Below are 23,073 nucleotides of genomic sequence, written 5' to 3'. Positions count from 1 at the left end.
ACTCAAACAGCTCCCTTTTGGGCTGGTGACAGCAGCGTCCTGTCTGGGCAGCCTTGTTCTAGGCTTCCCTTCCCAGTGCTGTTCTCAGACAGGGTTGCTTCTGTGTTCTTGGCAACTGATTGGACTGTAAGAACCCAAGCCCTAGAAAGCTTTCTGCTCTTATCTGGCAGCTTTTTTTATTTTGCCCCATCTCACCTTCCAGAGGATTCTATTTGTGGCTATCCAATTTGTCTGAGATAAGATGATTTGAATTCTTAGCCCTACATGCTCAAAACCCCAAACAGACCCGTTGATAGGAAAGCTCTTTGCCAGGATAGACAAGGCTACACAGAGAAATCCTGTTTTGAAAAAAAACAACAAAAAATTGTTTGACTCTCAAGCAACTGTATAATCACAGAAAAACTGGCCCAAGGATGACCCCACACATCAGGCTTCCTCTCAGGAAACTGCTCAATGCTGTGTCTATAACTGCAGTTACTCAAGTGTGGGTGCAGGTGCCGTCTCTCCATGAGCACAGGCTCTATTCACTTACTGGCCACGCTTCCTGCACACTACTGAGATTTCTTCAGTCCTATTGATACTGACAGTTCATGAGGCAAGGTTCCTAAAAGTGACATCTTATGACCATGGGTCATTCCATGATGTCCCTGTATCATAGTGACCAAATTATGTCTACATTTTATCTTCCACAGTGCAATAAAAACTACAGTGCAATAAAAACACTGAGACCTTTGTCTTAGTTTCTTTATTATGTTTGGACCTTTAAGAAACATATACCGTCATATATACCACTATTCAGTAAAAATCTATTCTAGATTTTAGGGAGCACACACTACAAACTATCTTGTTTCTAGTCTCTAAGACCACAACAGGGGTTATCAAAAAAGTAGGTTCAGCTCTGATCTATGGGACCTCGAGTTTTGAGGTTTTCATCACTGTGAAGTGTGCTCAAGTGGATGAACGGAATTCCCGTTTTCCTTTTGGAATGGGCCAACCACTTTGAAGTCTGTAGTCCATTATAAGAACATTCCATTCCTTAAGCTCTGCCATCTATCGTGTCTTTGGAAAGCCAATCTGGTAAAAAAAAAAAAGTGTTTCTTTCCCCTGTACAAAAAGGATGAATTTCCCAGAACACACCCCAGATCGACTACACTGAACAGCACTATAGACGAGCAGGCGCAGCTCTCACCAACAAGGAACCCACAGCAGGAACAACTGTACCCCCCCTGCTCCCCCACCCTCGCCCCCCCAGAGGCATCTGATCTGTGTCTCGCCAGTCTGATCTGTGTTCGTCAGTTTCTGGCTACACCCTACCCTGTAAGAGAACTCCTGGTGTCTGACATGGGACATAGAAAGGGTGAGTGAAGAGACACCCTCATGTTTAAGAGGGCACTCTGTCTAAGTACACAAGACAGGGACTCGGAAAGCTGCGGATGGGCTGGAAGGGTTTAAAGCTATGGCTTTGGTGAGCACCACGTGAGCGGAAGGAAGGCATTCGGAAGTCGATTCTGCAGCAGCCAAGGCAGTTCTCAAAGAAAGATGGGTGTCTTCTTGATTACTCTCAGCTCTGAGGTTTCGGAAGTTGAGAGCTAAGAAAGGTGAGCGGCTGGCATCAGGCTGTGATGCTGAGGGTTCAAAGACCTTCATGTTGTATCAACGGAAAAGTAAATAATCAATACACAGACCACATAACACCATTAAAACCAAAAAAAACCCACATTTTTTTTTTTCATTTAAAAAAGTTTTAGGTCACATAAAACAAGGCAACATTTACTCCTTCTTCTCGTCTTCTGGCACTGGGTCTGTGGGCGGCTCCTCCACTGTGGCGCTGTTGCTCTCTGAGCCCGTGTTACTGTCACTGGTCCCTTCCACCTCCATGCTGTCAACCCCCTCCTGCCCACTCTCCTTGTCCTCAGGAGTAGACGTGCCTTCTTCACCATTCTGCTGGCTCTCTGCCGTGTCTTCAAGGTGTGTCTCCTCTGAAACCATACATTTACCACCATCAGTTCCAAGAAAAACATTCACTCTTAACTATTCTGATGGCATAAGATGATCTGTCTGATAGGATAGCCAAACGTGGAGAAGCCCTGAGATGACCTAATATGATTCAGGAATATTTACCAATATTTGAGACAAACTCAGGGTACAAAAATCTACATTTTTACTTAAAGTATTACAAAATTTAAATACATACCGAACACTTTTGTGGTGAGAATTGAGATTCTGAAATTAGGAAGTATATGAAAGGGGCTGGAGAGGTGGATCAGTGGTTAAGAGCACTAGCTCCTCTTCAATAGGATCCGGGTTCGGTTTCCAGCACCCACATGGCAGCTCACAACTGTCTGTAACTCCAGTTCCAGGAGACCCAGACCAACACTCTTACGCAGAGCTGCATGTACTCAAATCACCAATGTACATACAATAAAAATAAGTTATTTTTAAAAAGTATATAAAACACACACTGGATTTCAAAGATTTGCTACGACAAAAGAATGTAAGACAGTTACAGCCTTGTGTGTGTCCGTGAGTCAGAGGAGACAAGTTCTGCTCCTCAGTCACTGCCCACGTTTTTGAGACAGGATCTCTCACTGACCTGGAAGCGACCGGCAGGCTAGGCTGGCAGGCCAATGAGCCCTGGGAGCTGCCCATCTCTATCTCCCCAGTCCTGGATCATGAGCATGTACTACCATGCTCTTTACATAGGAGCTCAGGTCACATCTACTAAGCTTTCTGTCTAGCCTAGAATGTTAATAATTAGGATTAAATATTTAAAAATATTGATAACATTGAAATATTTCTGGAGACTTGGTTTAAATGTCACATTAAAAGGAAGCCAGAAGCGAGAGGCAGCAGTAGCACCAGAAGCTTCGGCTACTCAGAGGCTGAGGCTAAGATTGCCCTCAGGAGTCTGAGGCCAGCCTAGCCAACACAGTACAGCAAGACCCTGCCTGAAATACACAAAGGCACAGAAAGAAGCTAAGCCACTTCCTTAGGAAGCTGAATATAAGGTTCTGACATCTCCAACTTTTTCCTTCGGTTCCTCCTCCTCTTTCTTTTCCCTAAGCTAGAAGACGGACATCGGAGTAACAAACACCGTAACCATCCAGATGCCGTCAGGATAGACAGACCTCATGCAGGGCAGAACAGATTCAAGACTGAGAATACGGCCTGGCTGCAAGATGAGCAAGGAACCACACTCTGATTTGCAAGCGTCTGCGGTAGCCACAAAAATGTGCTTCAGCCCCAAATTTATGGTTGGAAAAAAAAAAAAAAACCCAAAAACCCCCCAAAAACAAAACCAGGTTTACAAAACCAGAAAGGAGCCCAGACAATGCTGATTAAAACCAGACTGTCTGAAAAGATAACCTGCTGAGTTAAATAAACAGTGTATAAATGCCTGGTAGAGATTCTCATGTTTCATTAAACATTGCCAGGAGTTGCTGTTTGAGTACAGAGAGAGTATGCCCGTGTCCCTTTTACCAGCAATTGCTAGTGTCCCCTAACTACCTTTGACCTACTCCTGTTTATCCATTATCAGGGCCAATAGTGCCAACAGACAAGGTGATCTCAAAAACGCCAAGGTTATCCAAGGTCATCAGTATTTGATCTAAGTTTTACCTTTTTCTTAAAAACAAAAAAAAAACCCTTGAACCATGAGGAATGCCTTTATTCAGGAAAACCAAACCATTGTTCTAGGGCGAGGTTGGTCGGCTACCAACATGTAAAGCTTAGACAGTCATCACGGTGGGCTTTGTGGGCCAGGAAGTCTGTCTCAAGTCCCAAACTACACACACACAGGTACAGATATGTATTATGCATACATGTACACATGTACATATACACAAATGTATATGTGCATGTATAGGTGTATATATTCATGTACACACACACACACTGCTGTCTCCTCAAAGCTGTCACATACAGTGTGGCAACACATGAATGTGGCCATCATCCAGTCAAACTTTACTTACAGAATTATGGAGTAAGCCTGGGCTTACTGCTTTTACTTTGCCCAATGCCATCTTAGGACAAAGACAACATATCTTAGGGACAATGTTATATTTTATGTAAATAGTAGCCGTAAAGGTTAAAATATTATTGCCTATTATCCTATGTCAAATCCGCAGCAGAGTGCACTCATGGAGGCAGGTGTTGTTCAAGTGAGGAGATGAGACTCAGTGACGTCACTGTCAGCAACGGGCTCACAGGCAGGACCCTCTGCGTCTGTCTGTCTATCTGCAGAGCCACACCCACCCACCTGGGTACGACAGGAGCTCAGACAACAAGACTGACACCACTGGGCTGCACTGTGGAGCCAGCAACAGTAGCATTGAGTCTACTGTGGAGAAAGAATAAGACTGGAGTGTCGCAGGGAATGACTGAAGAGTGCAGACTGCTGAAAGGCATCCAGGAAGGACAGCCAGAAGCCAGCTGTCAGGGCCCTCACACCTCCTGGGTGTGGAGGAGGCGGTTACCTGTCTCCATCGGGATGTTCTCCTCATCCTTCTTCTCCTCTGCTTTGTTCGCCACTTGCTCTTCCTCAGGGGCGATGCTGCTCTGACTGCGCTCAGCCTGCTCTGCTGCCTCCTTCTCCCTCTCCTCCTGCCTCTTGCGGGCCTGTTCCTCCGCCTGTGCGATCTCAGCTGCAATCTTCTCCATGTCTACTTCTACCTTCAGGCCACATAACTGGTTGTGAAGAACACATCAGTGAGCTCAGCATTCTTTCTTCCTAGAAACTCAGAGTCAAGTAAGTTGTCTCCTGGCTTATGTATTTACATGAGGGACAAAAGGAAAGCAATGGTTTGCCCTGAAGCGACGGGACAAAAGAGCTGATCTAGCCACCGTCAGGCACGCAGGGGCAGGGCTGCTGGGCTCCTAGGACTCGGCTGCCTCAGGACCTCCACTCACACCTCAGTTAGCAAACTTGGGATTTACTTATTTATTCAGTCATTGAATTTTTGGCTTGTTTTGCTTTCTTGAGATATATTCTTTCTATGTAATCTTGGAACTCACTATGTAGACCAGGCTGGCCTTGAAGTTGAATCCTGCTCCCTCTGCTTGGGATTAAAGGTGTGTGCCACCAGGCCCAGCGAGACTTACTCAAAATGCAACTGAACTACATCTAATGAAGACATCTATGAATAAATTACAAAAAAGTGAAAATAATTTACAACTACAAAGATTTTAACAAAGCACTGGAGGGTTCTATTACCTGAGGGCCTAGTCCTTATATGTATACTACATGACACCGCTAATTTATTATAAAGATAGTAGAGTTTGTGCTGTGATGTTAGTATTGTTTTAAAGTGACCAACACTGAGATGGCTCAGTGGGTAAGAGCACCCGACTGCTCTTCCGAAGGTCCAGAGTTCAAATCCCAGCAACCACATGGTGGCTCACAACCATCCGTAACGAGATCTGGCGCCCTCCTCTGGAGTGTCTGAAGACAGCTACAGTGTACTTACATATAATAAATAAATAAATCTTAAAAAAAAAAAAAAATAAAGTGACCAACACTCAATAGAAACATTACTTTAAGAAAAATAGCAACTGGCGCATGATAAAGGTAGTCAGAGAATGGAATGGATACCCTTTTAAGTTCATTGTTAAAGGAGTCTGTGCTTTCCAGGAATTTCCTCTTCTTTTCCTGGTGTCGTTCCTCTATCTGAAGGAGCTCGGCTTCTAGTTTCCGCTGTAAGATGTCAGACCAGATATGTATCGTTATGAGTCTTCTCTAAGGCAGATGTAAAGTGCAGAAAGCATGCCATTTAAAAATAATACTTTCAAGTGTAATTTGACATTTCCATCGTGTGTACGTGCGTGTGGGTGCGCACACCAGTGCAGAAGCCCATGGAGGCCAGAAGAGGGCACCGAGTGTCCTGGATTACAGACACTTGTGAATCACCTTACATGGGTGCTGGGAACTGAACTCAGGACCTCTGCAAGAGCAGAACATGCTCTTAACCACTGAGCCATCTCTCCAGCCCACTAATTTTGCATTAAAAAAATGAAATCTAGCTATGATTTTAAAAGTGTAGCATAGAGGCATGCTGGGATTGATAAGATGGTGATGAATAAACCTGGGGGGCATTTTATAGTAATGCAGCAAAGGCTGATGGGATCCCTAAATTCTTCAGTTTGCATCCATCTCTTAATAGATATACTTGCCACCACAATGTTCTATTACAGTTTTCAATGACAAAGTTGTTAAGCTTCCTGAATGGTCCCCTCCTTTCAGCCTCAGGTGGCACTACTTCACAGGTCTACTTATGACTGTAGCGGAGTCACACTGCTGCAGATAGCTCTGAGGCTATTTGTAATTTGATGCTAATTCAGGTCTCCTGTGAGGGGCTGCACTCAGGTGATTTCCTGCAAACCTTCTTCCCACCTTAATTGGCAAAATAAAGGCTAGAGCTGGTGATTGGGTAAAAAAAGGGAAGGTGGAGCTGAAAGTTGAGAGGAGGAGGAGGTGGGGAAGATGGGAGTGTAGCGGTAGATCTGCCCAATCTAGGGGCACAGCTTGTATTCCTATTAATTGAGTTGTGTTTTCATTGCTGGGGCATATTTGGGTTGGAGAATTACCACAACATCACACTACCTGGGATGTGTGACACAGACTCCTTCTATTATAATGAATGTTTTCTGAACTTACCTGATGAACCATTAAAGACTGGACCTGTCGCTTGAGGACCTGCATTCTAGCTGTTGTGACAACCGACCGCACATCAGGTACCACACTCTCACTGAGGATCTCACTGATGAGACGGTGGTTTCTCTGGAAACGGGCAGTGGCTGTGTGCTTCATTGAAAAGCCATCATCATAGTCTAGAATGAATGAAATGTCCTGGAGATTAGGTGACCACTTATCACAACAATGTGAACAAACAGTCACTCAGTAAGTGTGGTCCTCAGGGTCCTAGCAGGTGGGCCTGCCTAACATCAGAGGCATCTGGGCAGGCTATGGTAAGAACCACACAGAGACAGAAGACACAACCCACCCAAGTGTTGTTCTCATAAACCCACTAAGGCCTGTGGGTCTCGAACCCTTTGAGGAATTAAACAACACTTTCATAGGGAGTACAGGCTGCATACTGGATATCTGACTTATTAGATATTTACATTATGATTATTAACAGCAGCAAAATTATAGTTATAAAGTAGGTACAAAAGTAATTTTATGGTTAGGGGTCACCACACCATAAGGAACTGTATTAAAGGCAGCACTAGAAGGTTGAGAAACTGTGTATTAAGAGGTGATGGGTGATGGGTGCCGGGCAGTGGTGGCGCACACCTTTAATCCCAGCACTAGGGAGGCAGAGGCAGGCAGATTTCTGAGTTCAAGGCCAGCCTGGTCTATATATAGTTAGTTCCAGGACAGCCAGGGCTACACAGAGAAACCCTGTCTTGAAAAAGAAAAAGTAAAAAAAGAAGATGAAGAGAGAGAGAGAGAGAGAGAGAAAGAAAGGGAAAGGGAAAGAGAGAGAGAAAGAGAAAGAGAAAAAGAAAAAAAAAAGAAGTGATGTGGTGATGTGTATCTGGTATTTGGTTAAAATACCAACAACAAATGCTCACATCTCTTTTAGTCCTAGGATCCATGTAACACCTACATGTGATGGCAGAACTTGAAATTCTGCCAAATGTTCCATTCTCCTAGTAATAATCAAAGGCACTTGATAGATGCTACACTGTAACTGGGAAGTAGTTTTATCATGGTTGTTAAAATTAATGAAAAATATCCATTTGTAAAATTAATTTATCACCATCTTCTCTAGTAACATTTAGTGTTTTCCAGGTAGTTTTTGTAAAGACCCAAACTAATCTTGTAGAAAAACACAACTTGACTTAAAGGCTGGGGTAAAGCACTTGCTGGGCAACCATGAGGATCTAAATTTGGATCCTAGGCAGCATCCAAGTAAAAGATGGGTGTGGCAGATCTTGGAGACTCATTGGTCATTCTAGCTAAAATAGCAAGCTCTAGTTTCACTGAGAGAGACTCTGTCTAAAAATAGTGCAGAGAAGCAATTCAGGAACCATCTGGTTGTCACTCTACCTTCCACATGTACCTGGAGAGGGAAGCATCGTGCACACACCAGACCCAACCTTATCACAACAAGAGATGAGGAAGGCACCCACACACACACACACACACTCACACACGCACTACTCACAGATACTTGATTCTAAACTTATTTTTAATTTTGCCAGTTTATACTTGTACATGGCTTGTAAAGGTGCCATCTAAACTTAGGTACATATATCACACATTTGGCTTATATGTTTATGTGTGGGGGTTATTTTTTTGATGTAATGCATGCATGTGGTTTACAGGTGTGCACACACATGTACATACATGTGGAGGCCAGAAGAGGTAACACGTGTCTTCTCTATCTCTTTTTGCTTTATCCCTTTAAGACAACACCTCTCAGTGAACTGGAAGCTTACCATTTTGGCTAGGTTAGCTGCCCATGGAGGTGCCAGAATCTGCCTGTTTCAGCTCCCAGTGCTGGTGTTACGGGGATGTGCCAAGCCACACAATTTACATGGGTCCTGGAGATGTACAGCAAGGGGTGTGATCTTTTTGAGACAAAATTTCACTATGTAGCCCAGGCTGGCTTTGAACTCACCAAAGCAGCCTTCCTTCCTGCCCTAGTTTCTTGAGAGTCATTTAAAAAGCCCTCTCTATCTGTGTGAATCTTGTGCTGGGATGCTGCTGAGTGTGTGCCACCCCGCCCAGCATGGATGCTCGTTTCTAGTAACCCCAGAGTATTTCCTTTATCCTGCTGTCCCCTCCACATGCATGGTAGTAACCCGAATCAGTATTTGCTGAATAGTTTTCTTTACACTAACTCATTAAACAAAGCAAGTGTTTTCCTTCCAATATAAATCAAAACAAAGCTTGTCTCTGAACCACCTAATCCCCCCTTTTAAACAATGATTTATGCACGAATGCTCTTATCTGCATGTACACCTGCATGCCAGAAGAGGGCATAAGATCTCATTATAGATGGTTGTGAGGCACCATGTGGTTTCTGAGAATTGAATTCAGGACCTCTGAAAGACCAGTTGGTGTTCTTAACTGCTGAGCCATCTCTCCACCCACGACCTAATCCTTTTAGCACTTCAGACAGATGTGGGGACCGTGCTTTAGGAAGGAAACCCTGCTACATACAGAGGCTTGCTTGCTGCTGAAGAATCATTTAGAAAGCCCTGACTATCAAGGTTAGTCCTGTGGACCTTCAGACACTCCTCTAAGAAGCCAGTGGATGCTGCCCTCACAGACAAGGCCAGACAAGGCTTCTGTCTCTTGGTTTTCTGCACGTTTCCGTCTCTCAAGTCCTCCTAGAACTGTGGTGTATGACCCATGTGTATGTCAAACAACCCTTTCACAGGGCTGCATACCAGATAGCCTTTTGATTTGGAAAGCATTGGAATGCTTTAAGTGGGGCTTAATGAGCCATCCTAATAGGAATATGGAAGACTGTTGCTGAGAGTGATTTGAACTGTGCGGACCCCAAGAGGGTTCAGTGGAGAAGAATTTCAGTATGTGGCCTAGAGACTGTTTTGTGGTATTTTGGTAAAGAATGTGGCTGCTTTTTTGCCCTTGTCTGAAGAGTCTACCTGAGGCTAAGGTAAAGAGAACTTATATTAACTGCACTGACAAAGGAAGTCTCAAAAAGCCCAATAGAGACTTTGTTCCCTGGTTAAGTCTCATGAAGAGCATTTTGAATAAGGGCAGCAAGCTTAGAAAGGAAAAACATGGAGAGGGTCTGGGGGACTTTTGGGATAGCATTTGAAATGTAAATGAAGAAAATACCAAAAAAAAAAAAAAAGGAAAAACATAAAATATATGGTTCAGGTATTAAAGAGACACCAGGAAGTCAAATGGAGCTGAATTGTATGTTCTAGGAAATAAGACATTAAGGGATTTGGTCCCATCCAGCTAAATTTAGATCCAAGCATGTTGGTACACACCTCTAACCCCAGCATCACAGGAGACAGAGCCATGGGGATCTCTGCCTTCAAGGTCAATCTACAGAGCCAGCCAATAAGCAGCATTCAGTCCTCCATGGCCTCTGCATCAGCTCCTGCCTCCAAGTTCCTGTCCTGTGTGAGTTCCAGTCCTGACTTCCTTTGGTGACGAACAGCAATGTGGAAGCTAAATAAACCCTTTCCTCTCCATCTTGCTTGTTTTGTGCAGAAATAGAAACCCTAATTAAGACAGGGTGTGTCACCTGGGCGTGGTGGCACATGCCTTTAATCCCAGCACTCGGGAGGCAGAGGCAGGTGGATTTTTGAGTTCAAGGCCAGCCTGGTCTACAAAGTGAGTTCCAGGACAGCCAGGGCTATACAGAGAAACCCTGTCTCAAAAACCAAAGACAGGGTGTGTCAGCAAAAATGTATCCCAGAATTTGGAAGCTGAGACTGGAGAAACAGGTAAGTCTGGGCAACACAGTGAGACCCTGTCTCGAAATCAAACAAATCCTCTATTCTGAGTATAAAGACTTTGAAAAGTAATAAATACAGCTTTTTTTCTTTGATAATTTTCCACCCTGTAAGGAGAATTTTTTTTCCATGAGAAAGTCACATGCAAAAATCTTACTACTTAAAATCTTAATACTACAAAAAGACTTAAAATTATGCTTTTCCATTTAAAAGAATAAAAATGCCTTGAACTAAGATTTCTTTTCTAATTCAGAGAGAATACATATACAAAGCCCCATTTTCCACCTTACCATCTGGATCCTCAGCAGGCTGAATGCTCATGTAAGGTTCTCCTTTCTCCATGCGAGACTGTCTCTGTCGACTTTCTTCCTCTAATGCAGCTTCCGCACGACTTTTTGCATTAATATAGGCAAGGTACGCAGGGGAATTATGGTAGGCCTTCATAGACTCATTGTACTCTATCTGAAAGTCAAAGGGGCTGGTTTTATAATGTACATTCTACTCTACAGGCCAGCGTGGGCACCTGCACTGTTCCTCTGAACATCAGCGGGAAAGGTAAAACAGGATGTCGGGACAGAACAAAGAATGTGCCACTCAGATGGGTGAGGCTTGGTGGACAAAAGTGCAGTGTGGCTCAGCCATCTGGTCACGCTTGGTCTCTTTTATAAATAATAAGCAAGGCAGTCCTCCTACCTTTTCTGCTTCGTATTCGTTTAAATATTCTTGCTTCTCTTCATCAGTGAGATCTCGCCACATGCCACCAATAATCTTGCCAATCTCCCACAACTTTAGGTCAGGGTTGGAAGCCTTTACTTGGTCCCAGACCTTAAAAAGTCAATAGTTGAAAATTCAATATTAGTGCCTAAGTATATAGTCATTTAAAAACACTCTAATATGGAAACGTTTAAATACAAGAAAAAGCAAAGAAGATAGTATCAAACTCCTTTGTAGCAATCAGCCTGTTTCAAAACTGCCAACAGCTGGCTTACCTCATGTCCTCCTTATCCCACTGGATCTTACCACTGTCATTTCCTCATAAATATTTCAAACTGATTAAGCTAAGGGCATCACTAATCACTGTTTGCACTCGTAGAGAATTAAATGAACAATTAACTCTAAGTCTCTAACTGTTCAAGTCAATTCAGAGGTAGTTAATTTGTCATACTACCAAATACATATGTATTAACTATGATCAATATTTTTACTATACTTATTAATTCATTTGGTACTCTTGGAATTGAACCTAAGCGCTCTTACTGTAGTCAGGCAAGTGAACTGAACCACTGAACTACCTCCCAGACTTATTATTATTATTATTACTACTATTTTTTGGTTTTTTTGAGACAGGGTTTCTCTGTGTAACCCTGGCTGTCCTGGAACTCACTCTGTAGAGTTCTCAAACTCAGAAATCTGCTTGCCTCTGCCTCCCAAATGCTGGGATTAAAGGCATGCAGCACTATAAGGTATTAATATATACAGTCTTATACTCTCCTTTCTATTTAACATTCTTCTCATGTTTTTCAATATTTTCAAAAAGATATCACTTTCATGGCTGTAGACTAATCTGTTTAAAAAGATTTTAGCAGTTAATTTAACCATGCTCCTGAGTTCTGGATTTCTGAAATGAAAATGAACTACTTAAAAAAGTACAAGTTTTAAAATTCTTCCCTCAAATATGTATAAAGAAGATGGCAAGCCAGCCTGAAATTGCACGTAAGGCCAGTAGGCGGAGCTCTCCGGCACCCACCTTTCTGCTGTACCTCATGTAGGGCATCAGCGGCTTATCTGGTGGCTTTGGAGGTTTTGGAATCGTAATGCCAGAGGACGCCTGTAAAAGAGTGAAATATATTCATTATTCAACTGCAAGGAGCTCACTGCCACCTGAAAAGAAAGTCCCTTAAAAATTCTAATGCGCCTTTCTTCTACTCGTCCATGGATACAAGATCCTTATATTTCCTCCAAAGAAAATAGACATCACTGCAAATTCAGAAATGTTTATATCAGAAGAAAACGACTTTAAACACATGATATTTAACGTTTTACTTAGCAGTTTATTGCCACTGTTTTGACAAGCTGCCTGCAAGAATAAAATATTATATAATAATCCATACACTGAAAATGGAAGCTATATGCCAAACAGCTCACATTTAGCACATTACCTGGTATCCTTTTATTCTGCTCAGTTCCATTACACCTACAGTCAACACTGGTTTACCTGTAGACTCTGAGCTCTTAGCACTTACCATACACACTGTCTACAGGGGATCTTGTTAACATGTCAGGGATGCACTCTCATACAAACAACACAAAGACCATCTCCCAGGTTAAAAACATTACCAATAAGAAACAGGCGCTAACAAGAAATCTAGCAAATAAAAAAAAAAAATTAAAAAAAAAAAAAAGGAAAAGAAAAAAAATTCCTTTAGAAATAGAGATTTATGTCTGTTAAACTTTTAGTCTCATAGTTTTCTATTTCTGCAGTCTTGGGGCATATTTTCTTACAGGGGACAAGCTGTGTGAACTCAAGTCATACTTTTCTTGTCTTCATGCCTATGGCTGCAGAAATACAGAGCCACCTTAAGCCCTGAGCACGGGACTCCCGGCCTTGCTATCTTACTTTTGAGGCCCAGTCCTCAATGCTGCTTCTGTGGAAAAGCCACAAGGACAAGGACAGGCAGGCCACATGGAAAAAGAAAATACAAGTAAAGGGGCTAAAATGCTTTCAGAACAGTAGTGGGGAAGTTGGTGGGAGAGTCAAGTGCTAGCTCCTGTCTGTGAGGAAACAGGCCAGGAGACATCAGGGACTTCAGCAGAAGTCCCATGTAAAGCTGCCACTCCAAGGGCAACTGGTTCTCAACTTTTCTATCTCCTTGTTTTATCAGTGCTTTGATGGAGGAGCCAAAATAAGAAGTAATGTGGACTATCCGACTTGACATTACGAGGGGAGTCCTGGTCCTGACCCTCTTGCAAGAATGGGAAAGAGGAGTGCTTTACTCTAATTAGCAAAACACACACTGGCAGATCCTTGCTGCTCTGACTCACAGACAGATCTGGTCTTAGCCAGCAGTGGGCAATGGAATGGAATGAGACCTGGAGGCAGAAACTGTCATAGTGGTTAGAGCAGCCACCAGGGAAGCAGGCACCACAGTTGGCAGAAGTCAGAGTCATCGGTAACTTTACACCATGGAAGCCTGCTTCTCAACCCAGGAAGTGACTAGAAAACATTTCAATCCAGATTCCACACAAACTTTTGGAACACAAAGTGGGTTCCAAAAAAGAAGAAGAGAAAAAAAGAAAAGAAAAAAGTTGTGCCAATATTTGAAGGTGCCAAAATATTGTTAACAGTTAATTAACATGTATACTTTTTAAGTTTTAAGTATAAATTAAAACATTTAAAAAACAAAGTTAGTAATATTTGCTCATATATTCCAAAGACTATTTTAGAACTTTAATAGATTTGCTAATTCACGCCCCCTTCTCAAAGAAATGTACTCAAATAATACTGAATTCATATTATTATTGCACTATCAGTTTACAAATAAAAAACAAAACAACACAAAACAATGCTCTCCCATTCCCTAAGAATAAATTCCAGTTGGTTTGAAGATCTTTATCACCACACATGACTAATTTGCTTAACATCTCTGACATCTTTCTAACGGCCTCAAAAACATTTCTCTGCTCTCACTGAGCACCTTGTTTAATCCTTTCTTGTTAAGACTCAACTAGAAACAGCTGCTGTTGTGTGTGCTGTGCTCCCGAGTGGCCCAAGAAGATTTTGGAGAGATCAGCTTTGCTCTGTCCATGAGGAGCGTTCCTTACTGCTATGAGGACACCCACCCTCAGCACCGCTTCTCCATCTATCCAAATTCTGTCTTCCCAGTCCTATGAACTGGACGAGAGGAAGCAAACACTTATGCTTGTTAAAACTGTCCTTATCTAAAAGTTAGGTCCTAGGCAATCGGTGGATAAAGTCCACAATCTTGTGACTGATTCATCTTGGACAGTGCAAAAAATGTTTTTCTTTCTCAATTCTTAGCTGTGTCTCTGGTAAGGCCTTATTTATGACTTTTCTTCTGGAGAGAGGATTTCTATTAGCAAGAAGTAAAGGCTGCTTTTAACATTTTGTCTCAATCTGTTTACAAACCTGTGTATCCGAGAACACGAACCGTCACCTGAACAGAGTCATCAGGCATGGGCTACACTCAAAGCTGTCCCAAGTCCTCCAAAGGTCTCAACCTGGTACCTAAGTGCTTTATTTTCTGAAAACTTCCCACATGGAACTTGCTTAGGGTTGCACAGAATTATTCCCCCAAATCACTGTGGCTATTTATAGACAACAATTTACTCAGGAGGAGCATTCCCCACGAGTGCACCATTGGGGTCATTCTCTACAAACACCTTTTATAAGCAAGTGAGTCCCAAAACAGTAAGGATAAAAGAGAATGCAAACCCCTGGGCCTCTAGCAGTTTGAGCAGCCTTCAGTCTGGTGATAACAGGACAAAAGGACAAGAATACAAGGAAACAACTACAAAGAACGGAAACACCAAACTTCTTAGCCTAACCTCTCCCCTATATTGAAGCTAGAGCTCAATTTTCTGAGTTCTTCCATTCCCCAGGAAGGAGAGGGTTGAAAACAGATGACCAACCTAGGCCCAGACAAGGAGTCTTTCTCCTTTTTTCTAGTTTCCACTGTATTATCTAACTTTGTGTCAACAGAGAAGTCTCAAAGCTTCATACAAACTAAGAGCTGGCTGTTTAGACAAACGCCAAACTAAGTTACTCTAGGATCACATGGCTATTCCTGCTCTACTAACATGGCCACCAAGAGCTTTAATCATATAGAGCTAGCTATTCAGAACCATCTCCTCACTCACTATCCATAAATACATTTCTGCATTAACACAAAAGATCTCAAACTAACTGTGCTTACTGTATGAACTATAATGCTCTTTATCATCTGATAACCTTGCCTCTCATTCCATCTGGAAACAACACATTTAGAACAGGGAAACACATGTATTGCTGCACACAGTGTGTGCATCGCACAATGCACGCATAAAAATTTTTTTTGTCAGAACCCTTTCAAATACTGTGAAATACGTATGGCACATAGAACTTGATATGCTTATGAAGTACAAATTATGCAAAAACAATGAAAAAAAATTAGACAAACAAAACCTATCCAGCTAAGCAACATGCTTACCAGGACAGACATACAGTTTGAGAGTGACGAGTTTTCAGCTCTAGCTTCACTCCAGGGTGAGAGGGCTTTTTTATGAATACAGAAAATGACAACCATACTAAAAAAAGTACTAAAAAGTTTACAGCCATCTGTGTTGTATATATTCTCACCAATACCACATTCTAATGGAGGTATTTGACTTTTGGATTTATTACCTTAATTTCCTTTGAGTTTAAGATAATTTTAAAATAAAAGCTTTGAAGTACAATATCCAATTTTGATTATCTTAGTTGAATCACTGAAATGAAATTCCCCAAGTTTTAAGAATCATCTGTCTACAATGGATTGGAAAGCTATACTTAGCACCTGGAATTAATTCTATTCAAGTTTTATTCCAAAATTCCTTGAGGTGACAGTAAAATCTTTTTTTTTTTTTCTGTATTAAACTGGAAAGAAATGAGTCTCAGATATGTCACCTACTAAATCCAAAAGACAAACCGCTGAGAGTAGAAGGCTGACAAGCAGGTCTGCCAAAGCTTTCAGTCCAGACAGAGACAGGCCTTCAAAGTCCCAGCATTCCGTAAGAAACTATGTCCTTGAGAATAACGCCAATTACCTTCAACAATGAAAGACACTCTTCATGCCATAAAGTATTTTACCAAAAGAATTCTACATTTGTTTACATATATAGTATGAGCATTAAGGGTCCAAGACTTTATCCCTACTGATCACCAAGTAGAATGGGATTTCTTTTCTTCCAGGTACATATCCAGACTGCACTTTTTTTTTCAGTGTAAGACTGTATAAAATAGTTGAAAAGTCAGGTTAAATTTTTTAAATGGCTGTGCTTCTGATTCAAAAGGACCTAGCTCTGGAGGCATTTCTGGTCAATTCCAGTTGTTTGCCGGAGGCTGTAATAGTTGATTCTCCTACCGTGACCCGGCTGTTGGTGCCCGGGTTCCCTCCCAGCCTGTAGTTGTTGTAGGCGAGATGACTGTATGGATTGTATCCCACAAACCCTGGTGTGCTGGGCATTTGCTGATGGAAACAAATGAGACAAAAACACGAATGAGAAATGAGCTCAAACGAGGGAAACACAGAAATGAAAAATGATCTGCATATGGCATGCAAAAGCAACCTGAGTTTAAACAAGCAATGATGGCTCTAACTGGCATTTGTTACTGTTTCTTTTTTCCACTGTGAACCCAGCCTGCAAGTCTGCATGTGCATGGGTGTCTGCATGTTTCTTCTCTTTCCTGCTTTTCCGTGGTGGGGGTCAGGGATGCTTGGGAGACTGAGTATGTTGTGTTTTGTTCTGAGGAAAGCATCACACTACAGTTGCAAACATCTACAACTATTTCATGGTCAACAGTATGAGATAATTTAGCAATCTGTGATGTTTGAGATAGGAAAGCTTTAAGTATGATAAACTTTAAAGTCTGAAAACACTACATGCAAACAAAACATGATTTATTTGACAATTATGTGGATGCCACCAGTGCCCTCATTTACTAAAAACAAAACAAGGAATGGATCTGCTTTTCCAAGACAGCTTTAAATAATTTTATATGTGACAAATGAGAAAAGACTGAAATCAGGAAGCCAGGAACTGTCAATAGGATAGAACATATGCTGGATTCAATGGATGTCACATGCATGATTTTAAAACAAGGACTTGTAAGAAATGCATAGGTCTCATACTGGGGTGCTATCTGATCTTTAAGCAAGTCATTCTTTCTCAGACTTTCTCTCCCATCTCTTCTTTGATCCATCTTCCATGGGTAATCATCAACAGTTTATGCATTTAATTTTAATGGGAACTACTTTTTTTAGTTGACAGACTTGAACTTTCTTTTTCATCTGATTTCCTGAAGTCTCTCAGCCTTTCCAAATACAATTGCTCACTGCAGCAACAAAACTCTTGATTTTTGTGAATTACATGTTGATATAATCACCAGTGGGTTCTTATGTAATTGTGGCCTGTGGCTAATACAATGACATCCAGTGTTCATAAAATCAAAGCAAAGTGCGTAAAAAGAATGTGGTAAAGAAGAGACCAAAAGTGTAGTTGACTTAGTGACACTCAGTCATAACAAGTGATAGCAATGCCATTTTTACATGCAATTAACGTAACTCTCCTCAATTCTACAAAAGTACACTTCACACATTCCAGCTAAACTTAGTTGTTTCAAAATAAATGCCATTTCCTAAAACATGCCCTTGTATATATCCTTAGTATCCAAAGACATTCAAGCAGGCAGCACATGTGATACTTTTTAGAGGAAGACAAAGTGATCAATTATAGCCCATATAGTTAGGAAAGACGCAAATTAAGCATATTTCAGTAGCAAAACACAGATGAAATCGTAAAGGCACAGAGAAGGGCGTGTTCCACAGGGAGTGGTTCATTGGAGAGGTGGCAGTGGAAGGGGTGGGTGGTGATAATGGTGGTAAAAGCAATGACATTTAAAAAAGAGAAAGATTAACTCATTTCATATCCATTTTGCTGGGTGTTATAATCCCTAGTTTCTAGATTTTGTGTATAAATGTGAAATTATGATGAGGGTTAAACAAGGATCCCTTTCTTTGTATGAAAACTCAGAAGGAGATCTTGGTTTTTAAAATATTTTTATTTAAAAAATAATAGCAAGTTTGTTCACTAGACACTCTTGGAGGTAGTATTTATATAAAAACGACACCTCCGAACACTGATTAAAGAACAACATAAGCGAATAGGGGAATTTAAAAAAATGAAACTAGTATATTGCAATTACACCATTCCTAAAGTGGAGGGGCTGCTTCTGTTTTTGAGGTGAGACTTTTAATCGCTCAACTAAACCTGCACACAACCATGAGTGGAATGTGATGGAGATGGGGGTAAGAAATGTTCTTTAAGAAAGAAGAATCATGAAGCACAGGACTTTACAGTCCGCCGGAAGCGACCCTGCAGACTGTGTATTACATGGAGTGAACTTAAGAATGTATGGTAGGCCTTTTAAAAGGAGCATTTAAGGAAAAACAAACTGTTGATAAATGTAACTAAAACATACACCTATGGGTTAGTAAATCACACTAGTTACCTAGCAGAGAAAACAAACAAAAAAGAAAAGACACAGGAACTCATTAGTAATAAAAGTAGACTAGCCTGCAGTGAGTTGGTAGAGGGCATGGAAGGAAGAGCTAGCAGCTATTAAAGAATTAATTTTGGGCTGGGCATGCTGATAATCCCAGCGTTTGGGAGGCTGAGGAAGAAGGATCACCATTTGGAAGCCAGCCTAGGCTACATAAAGACCCTGTCTCAAAACAAAACAAAACAAATCAAAATAATCCTGATTCAAATTTTGTAGGATATGGTTATGTTAAGTGGCCGTTTTGTTGTTGTTTTAGAATGGTAAGAAAGCCATTTCAGCGTTTCAACAAGGGCCTGTACAGTTTGCAGTTAAAGTGGACTTGTGATTGGATAGTTATTTTACAAGCTGCTTAAGCTGGGAAGAGCTTGTTGGGTAAAAACAGTTCACAACCACTGGGCACCTTCAAACAGATCAGTTGGCAAGCCCAACAGAACCAAATTCAGTAGCAAGAGCTGACCCATGGGTAACGAAACCCTGGCCTGAGCAGCTTTAAAATAAGACTTACGAGCGTAATTATCCTTAGAACAAGAAACTTTATTTAATGTGAAATTTTTATATACTGACAAGAAAGTTTAATTAAAAAAGTTGTGTTGCTGGGGTTCCAACCTAGGGCCTTGCACATGCTAGGTGAGTGCTTTGCCACTGAGCTACCCAGCCCTTACAGTGAGAGGAAAATGTAACCTGTTGAAGGTTAGGCTTAAAAACAACAAAAAAGAATAAAGGATGCCAGAACGAGCATTTACTCAGTATCAACGGGAAGACCCTTCACCAGGGAAAGATGGCGAGAGAGGAGTGTCTCACTGATGTCCCGTTAGGAAACAAAGAGCACAGGAGGCTGGAAGCTCACCGTATGTATTTTTAAGTGTTGGGTTTGGCTCAGGTGATGAGAGGAGTTATTTTATTTGGTAGGAAGTGCTGGGTTTTAGCTGAATTGTCTATCCTGTGGCTGTGATGACTGAGTGACTGTCAGTGGAAGACATCTGGGTTTTTGTATCAAGGCCAGACTTGGCTATTACATTAACAAGAAAATTAAAACTTACTGTTGCAGGAGCTGGGGTGGGAGGTGGGGCATAAGATGGTCTTTCTGTTTGAAAGAAAATAAATAACTTCTTGTAAACAACTGAGATATAATACTATGCAACAAAACTACCAATGGTCCTGCTTTGAAGAAAAAAAAATGAGAGTATTTTGGAATTCCCATTTGCTAGGGCATTAGTCTCGTATTAACACAGATTGATAAATATAAAAATTGAAACTTACTTGACATTTTGGAAGATTAAGTTCTCAGTTCCTTAAGAATGAATCTGAGACACTAAAATAAAAAAAAAGAAAAAAAAGAAAAAAAAAGAGAATCAAAACTCAGCAAGCATAAGAGAATGTTTTCCTAAAGAATAGGGTAGTTTGGTATTTCTGAGCAAAATTACTTCACTATTAATTGCTAATAATCAAGCCTTTTGCATATTTTTAACTAGTTCTTACATTCATTTGATTGATCAGAATTAAATGATGAAATAAATTACTGGGAAATTTAGAGTTATATTAGAGATGGATTTTTAGGTTTTTGCTTATGATACTGAGAGCAGCGTCTTGTATGGAAAACATTTTGCTGATGCCATGCAAACGATTACTTAGACTGATAAAAAAAAATAATGACAATAGAATGTGATGTATTATCCGGGTGACCCCAACAAGGCCTATCAGATACTGACAAATAACCCCTGATTAGAAGCTCTGCCTTATTTAGGGAACATCTTTCATCGAAACAGAGCCATGTCTTATTCCTGGAGGCAGTGTGAAAGGTAAGTCAGTATGATAACAAACTTTACACTCTCTTTTGTTGGTAAATAGTTTCATAAGAGCCGGGAACAATTTTCTGAGGCTACTTACAGGACACTCGTTGTTCCTTTACAGCTCATTTCAGAAATTATCTCAGGTACTTTCTTGATACATCATCTGGACAGAATGAATTGTATCTCGTCTCTGTATTCCTACATGGCTTACAAAGACCAGCGGCATTTTCCCTTGAACAACATGTGAATGTGCTAGGTTTTGCCTTGCAAGAGAGGAGGGATGGTCTAATTTATCACTGTATTATTCAAACGTAGCTCAAGTCTTCATAAATTTGGTCTTAGTATGACCAGCTCGAAACATGGACATATCTGAGCTTGTTCCTTACTCAACATAGACCACAAATGGTAATGCATAAGAGATGAAAACTTATTTTTAGAAGGATGGTGAACACATTTTTTTTTTTTGTCTCCTAGTTTTCATTTTAAGGAAGTGCCTCAAATCATCAGGGTAAGAGTTTTTGATGTGGAAATAGCTAAGTTTTTTCAATTCATCTCTGTTTTTCCTTCCATCAACACCCAGTAGGCCTTGCTGTGGGGAACCCCGACAGAAACTGTGACAGGGTCCCTGGTCCCTTACACTTCACTGCTAATACTTAACAAATGATTGCTCTCCCGGGCTAAGCATATAAACTCTAGTAGTGAGTGGATCTAACCATAGTGCCTGGGACGAAACTCTGTATTTATTGAATTAATTACCTTACTGGTCAGGCTTATAACACAGTCTTACTCACTAGTCACAACGACCCTACCAGATGCGTACGGCTGTCCCCATTTTACAAAGGAAGAAAACAGTCTCGGGGCGATTAAGTGTCTAAGGCCAGAGACCCGGAATTGTCAGAGATGGGTTTAAACCCAACCCACACCGTCTCAGACTTCACTCCAGGCCACCCCGGGAATCCTTAGGTCGCTGCCTGAACCAAATAAAAAATAAAAATAAACAAAGGGGGGGGGCCGACCACCTTCGTGGTGGGTGAGGATCCCTGCTGGCCTTGCCCAGAGGATTTCCGGAGATTCTTTCCCTGGAGTTTTGTGGCGGGCGGAGGGCGAGCTTTTCTGCAAACTCCCCTGCAGGGGGTTGTGCATTGGTGCTCACCGGCGTCGGGAGTCCCGCGGAAAGGGACTCCCGGCGCCTCCGAGGAGCTGTCCCGGGCGGGGTTGCCCCGCCGCGGCCGCCGCTAGGCCTCGCCGAGGCCGCACCGGCTCTAGCTCCCGCCTCGCAGCCGAGGCCTAACCCCAGCACCCCGCGGGAACTCGGGGTCCCGCCAAGCCGAAACACCACCGCTCGCCACCCTTCCCCGACCGGGTTGGGCCCACTGGGAAACACTCACCCGCGGGCCGAGCAGGCGCCCGCAGCTCCGGCTTCGCTTCCCTTTGTCCCGCGCTCGCCCCGCCCCTCGCGCCGGAGCTTCCGCGCTCGCACTTTCCACACGCTCCCGGGAATTGTCTGCCGGCCGCGGCCGGCTCTCGGCAGGCGAACAGCCCTTCCAGTGAGCACGCGGAGAGGCTTAGGGCGCCAAGGATTTTTTTTTTTAATTTCGTTAGGCTCCTGGGTTTCCTCAGAAGTCTTCCAATTTGGATCCCGTCCCAGTCGGGCGCCGATTCGTCACGGCGAGGAGGGCGGAGAAGGCTGGGCCGCGTTGCGGGCCCTGGTTCGCGGCCCGGCGGCAGGAACTGCGCAGACTGCGCGCCCCGGGGCTTCACTGAGGCGGTGGGCGCCGCCGCGTGAGGCGGGCGCCGGAGGGGAAAGGCTCGCCGGAGCCTCTCCCGGGAGAGGGTGGGACGCAGTTCCCGCACACCACGCACCCTGGCGTTTCCCTTCGCTCTGGTCCTCAGTCCTCCGCTGATGGAATTATGAATGGAGAAGATGGAGAATGTAGGCGGGGAGGACCTGGGTCGCTGCGTTTAGGTCCTTGCTGGCGCCCAGCGGGGCTCCCCTGCCTCCGCCTAAGCGAAAAGCAACACGGGAGTTTTGTAGTTTTCCCAGATGTTTCTAGAGGTTGAGTGATGGCGGCGGGTTTCTGCGCCTAGGGTCCTCAGATGTCAGCTCACTCCTTCCAGCTGGCATACCTGTGACAATTCACATCCCTTCCCAGGAGGGCCAGTTCAGCTCAGCCTCGCTTGTCTTTAAACAGCTCAGTGTTTCTTTGTGATGCCCTCCTGGAACTTTCCCAGGCCGGTCCTGTATCTGATACCCTCTTTATGGGATTGGGCCATCTGCTATCTTGGAAAGTCTTGAAAACAAAGTTTCAGGCATCTGAAACGGACAATTTCATAATTACCAATGATTTCTAAGGGCTAGACATGTAATTAGTTGTTCAGTGAGTGTGCGTGGAGCCACCTTTCTGGACCATTCCAGGGCCTTTTTTTTTTTTTTTTTAACTAATTAACGAATACTTTGGCGGACCATACAAATTAGAGAACACTTGGCTAGTGTGGGTCACGTCACGGTGGAGGAAAAATGAA

General features: G+C 42.5%; 1 protein-coding gene across 4 annotated transcripts; it reads right to left on the bottom strand.

Annotated features, from left to right (window-relative positions):
• Positions 1–1,697: 1,697 nt before the first annotated feature.
• On the bottom strand, positions 1,698–22,159 carry Smarce1 (SWI/SNF related BAF chromatin remodeling complex subunit E1). 4 transcript variants are annotated; one of them, XM_021176463.3, is made up of 11 exons: positions 21,939–22,054; positions 20,021–20,072; positions 19,801–19,844; positions 16,563–16,667; positions 12,191–12,271; positions 11,137–11,268; positions 10,734–10,905; positions 6,653–6,825; positions 5,591–5,692; positions 4,476–4,686; positions 1,698–1,979 (listed from the first exon to the last, which is right to left on the bottom strand). In XM_021176463.3, the coding sequence occupies exons 2-11, from the start codon at positions 20,025–20,027 to the stop codon at positions 1,771–1,773; spliced, it is 1,236 nt and encodes a 411-aa protein (XP_021032122.1). In that variant the 5' UTR covers positions 20,028–20,072; positions 21,939–22,054; the 3' UTR covers positions 1,698–1,770. The 4 variants fall into 4 exon arrangements, with proteins under 4 accessions (XP_021032122.1, XP_085685701.1, XP_085685702.1 ...); XM_085829575.1 differs by lacking the exon at positions 20,021–20,072 and having other exon boundaries at positions 21,939–22,159; XM_085829576.1 differs by lacking the exon at positions 16,563–16,667.
• Positions 22,160–23,073: the final 914 nt, after the last annotated feature.

This window comes from Mus caroli, unplaced genomic scaffold (assembly GCF_978045245.1).
Source record: "Mus caroli unplaced genomic scaffold, Mus_caroli_1 scaffold_13, whole genome shotgun sequence".
In the NCBI taxonomy this organism is placed as follows: domain Eukaryota; kingdom Metazoa; phylum Chordata; class Mammalia; order Rodentia; family Muridae; genus Mus; species Mus caroli.
The sequence above is the reverse complement of the archived record's forward strand: the minus strand, read 5'-3'. Positions and strand labels throughout refer to the sequence as shown.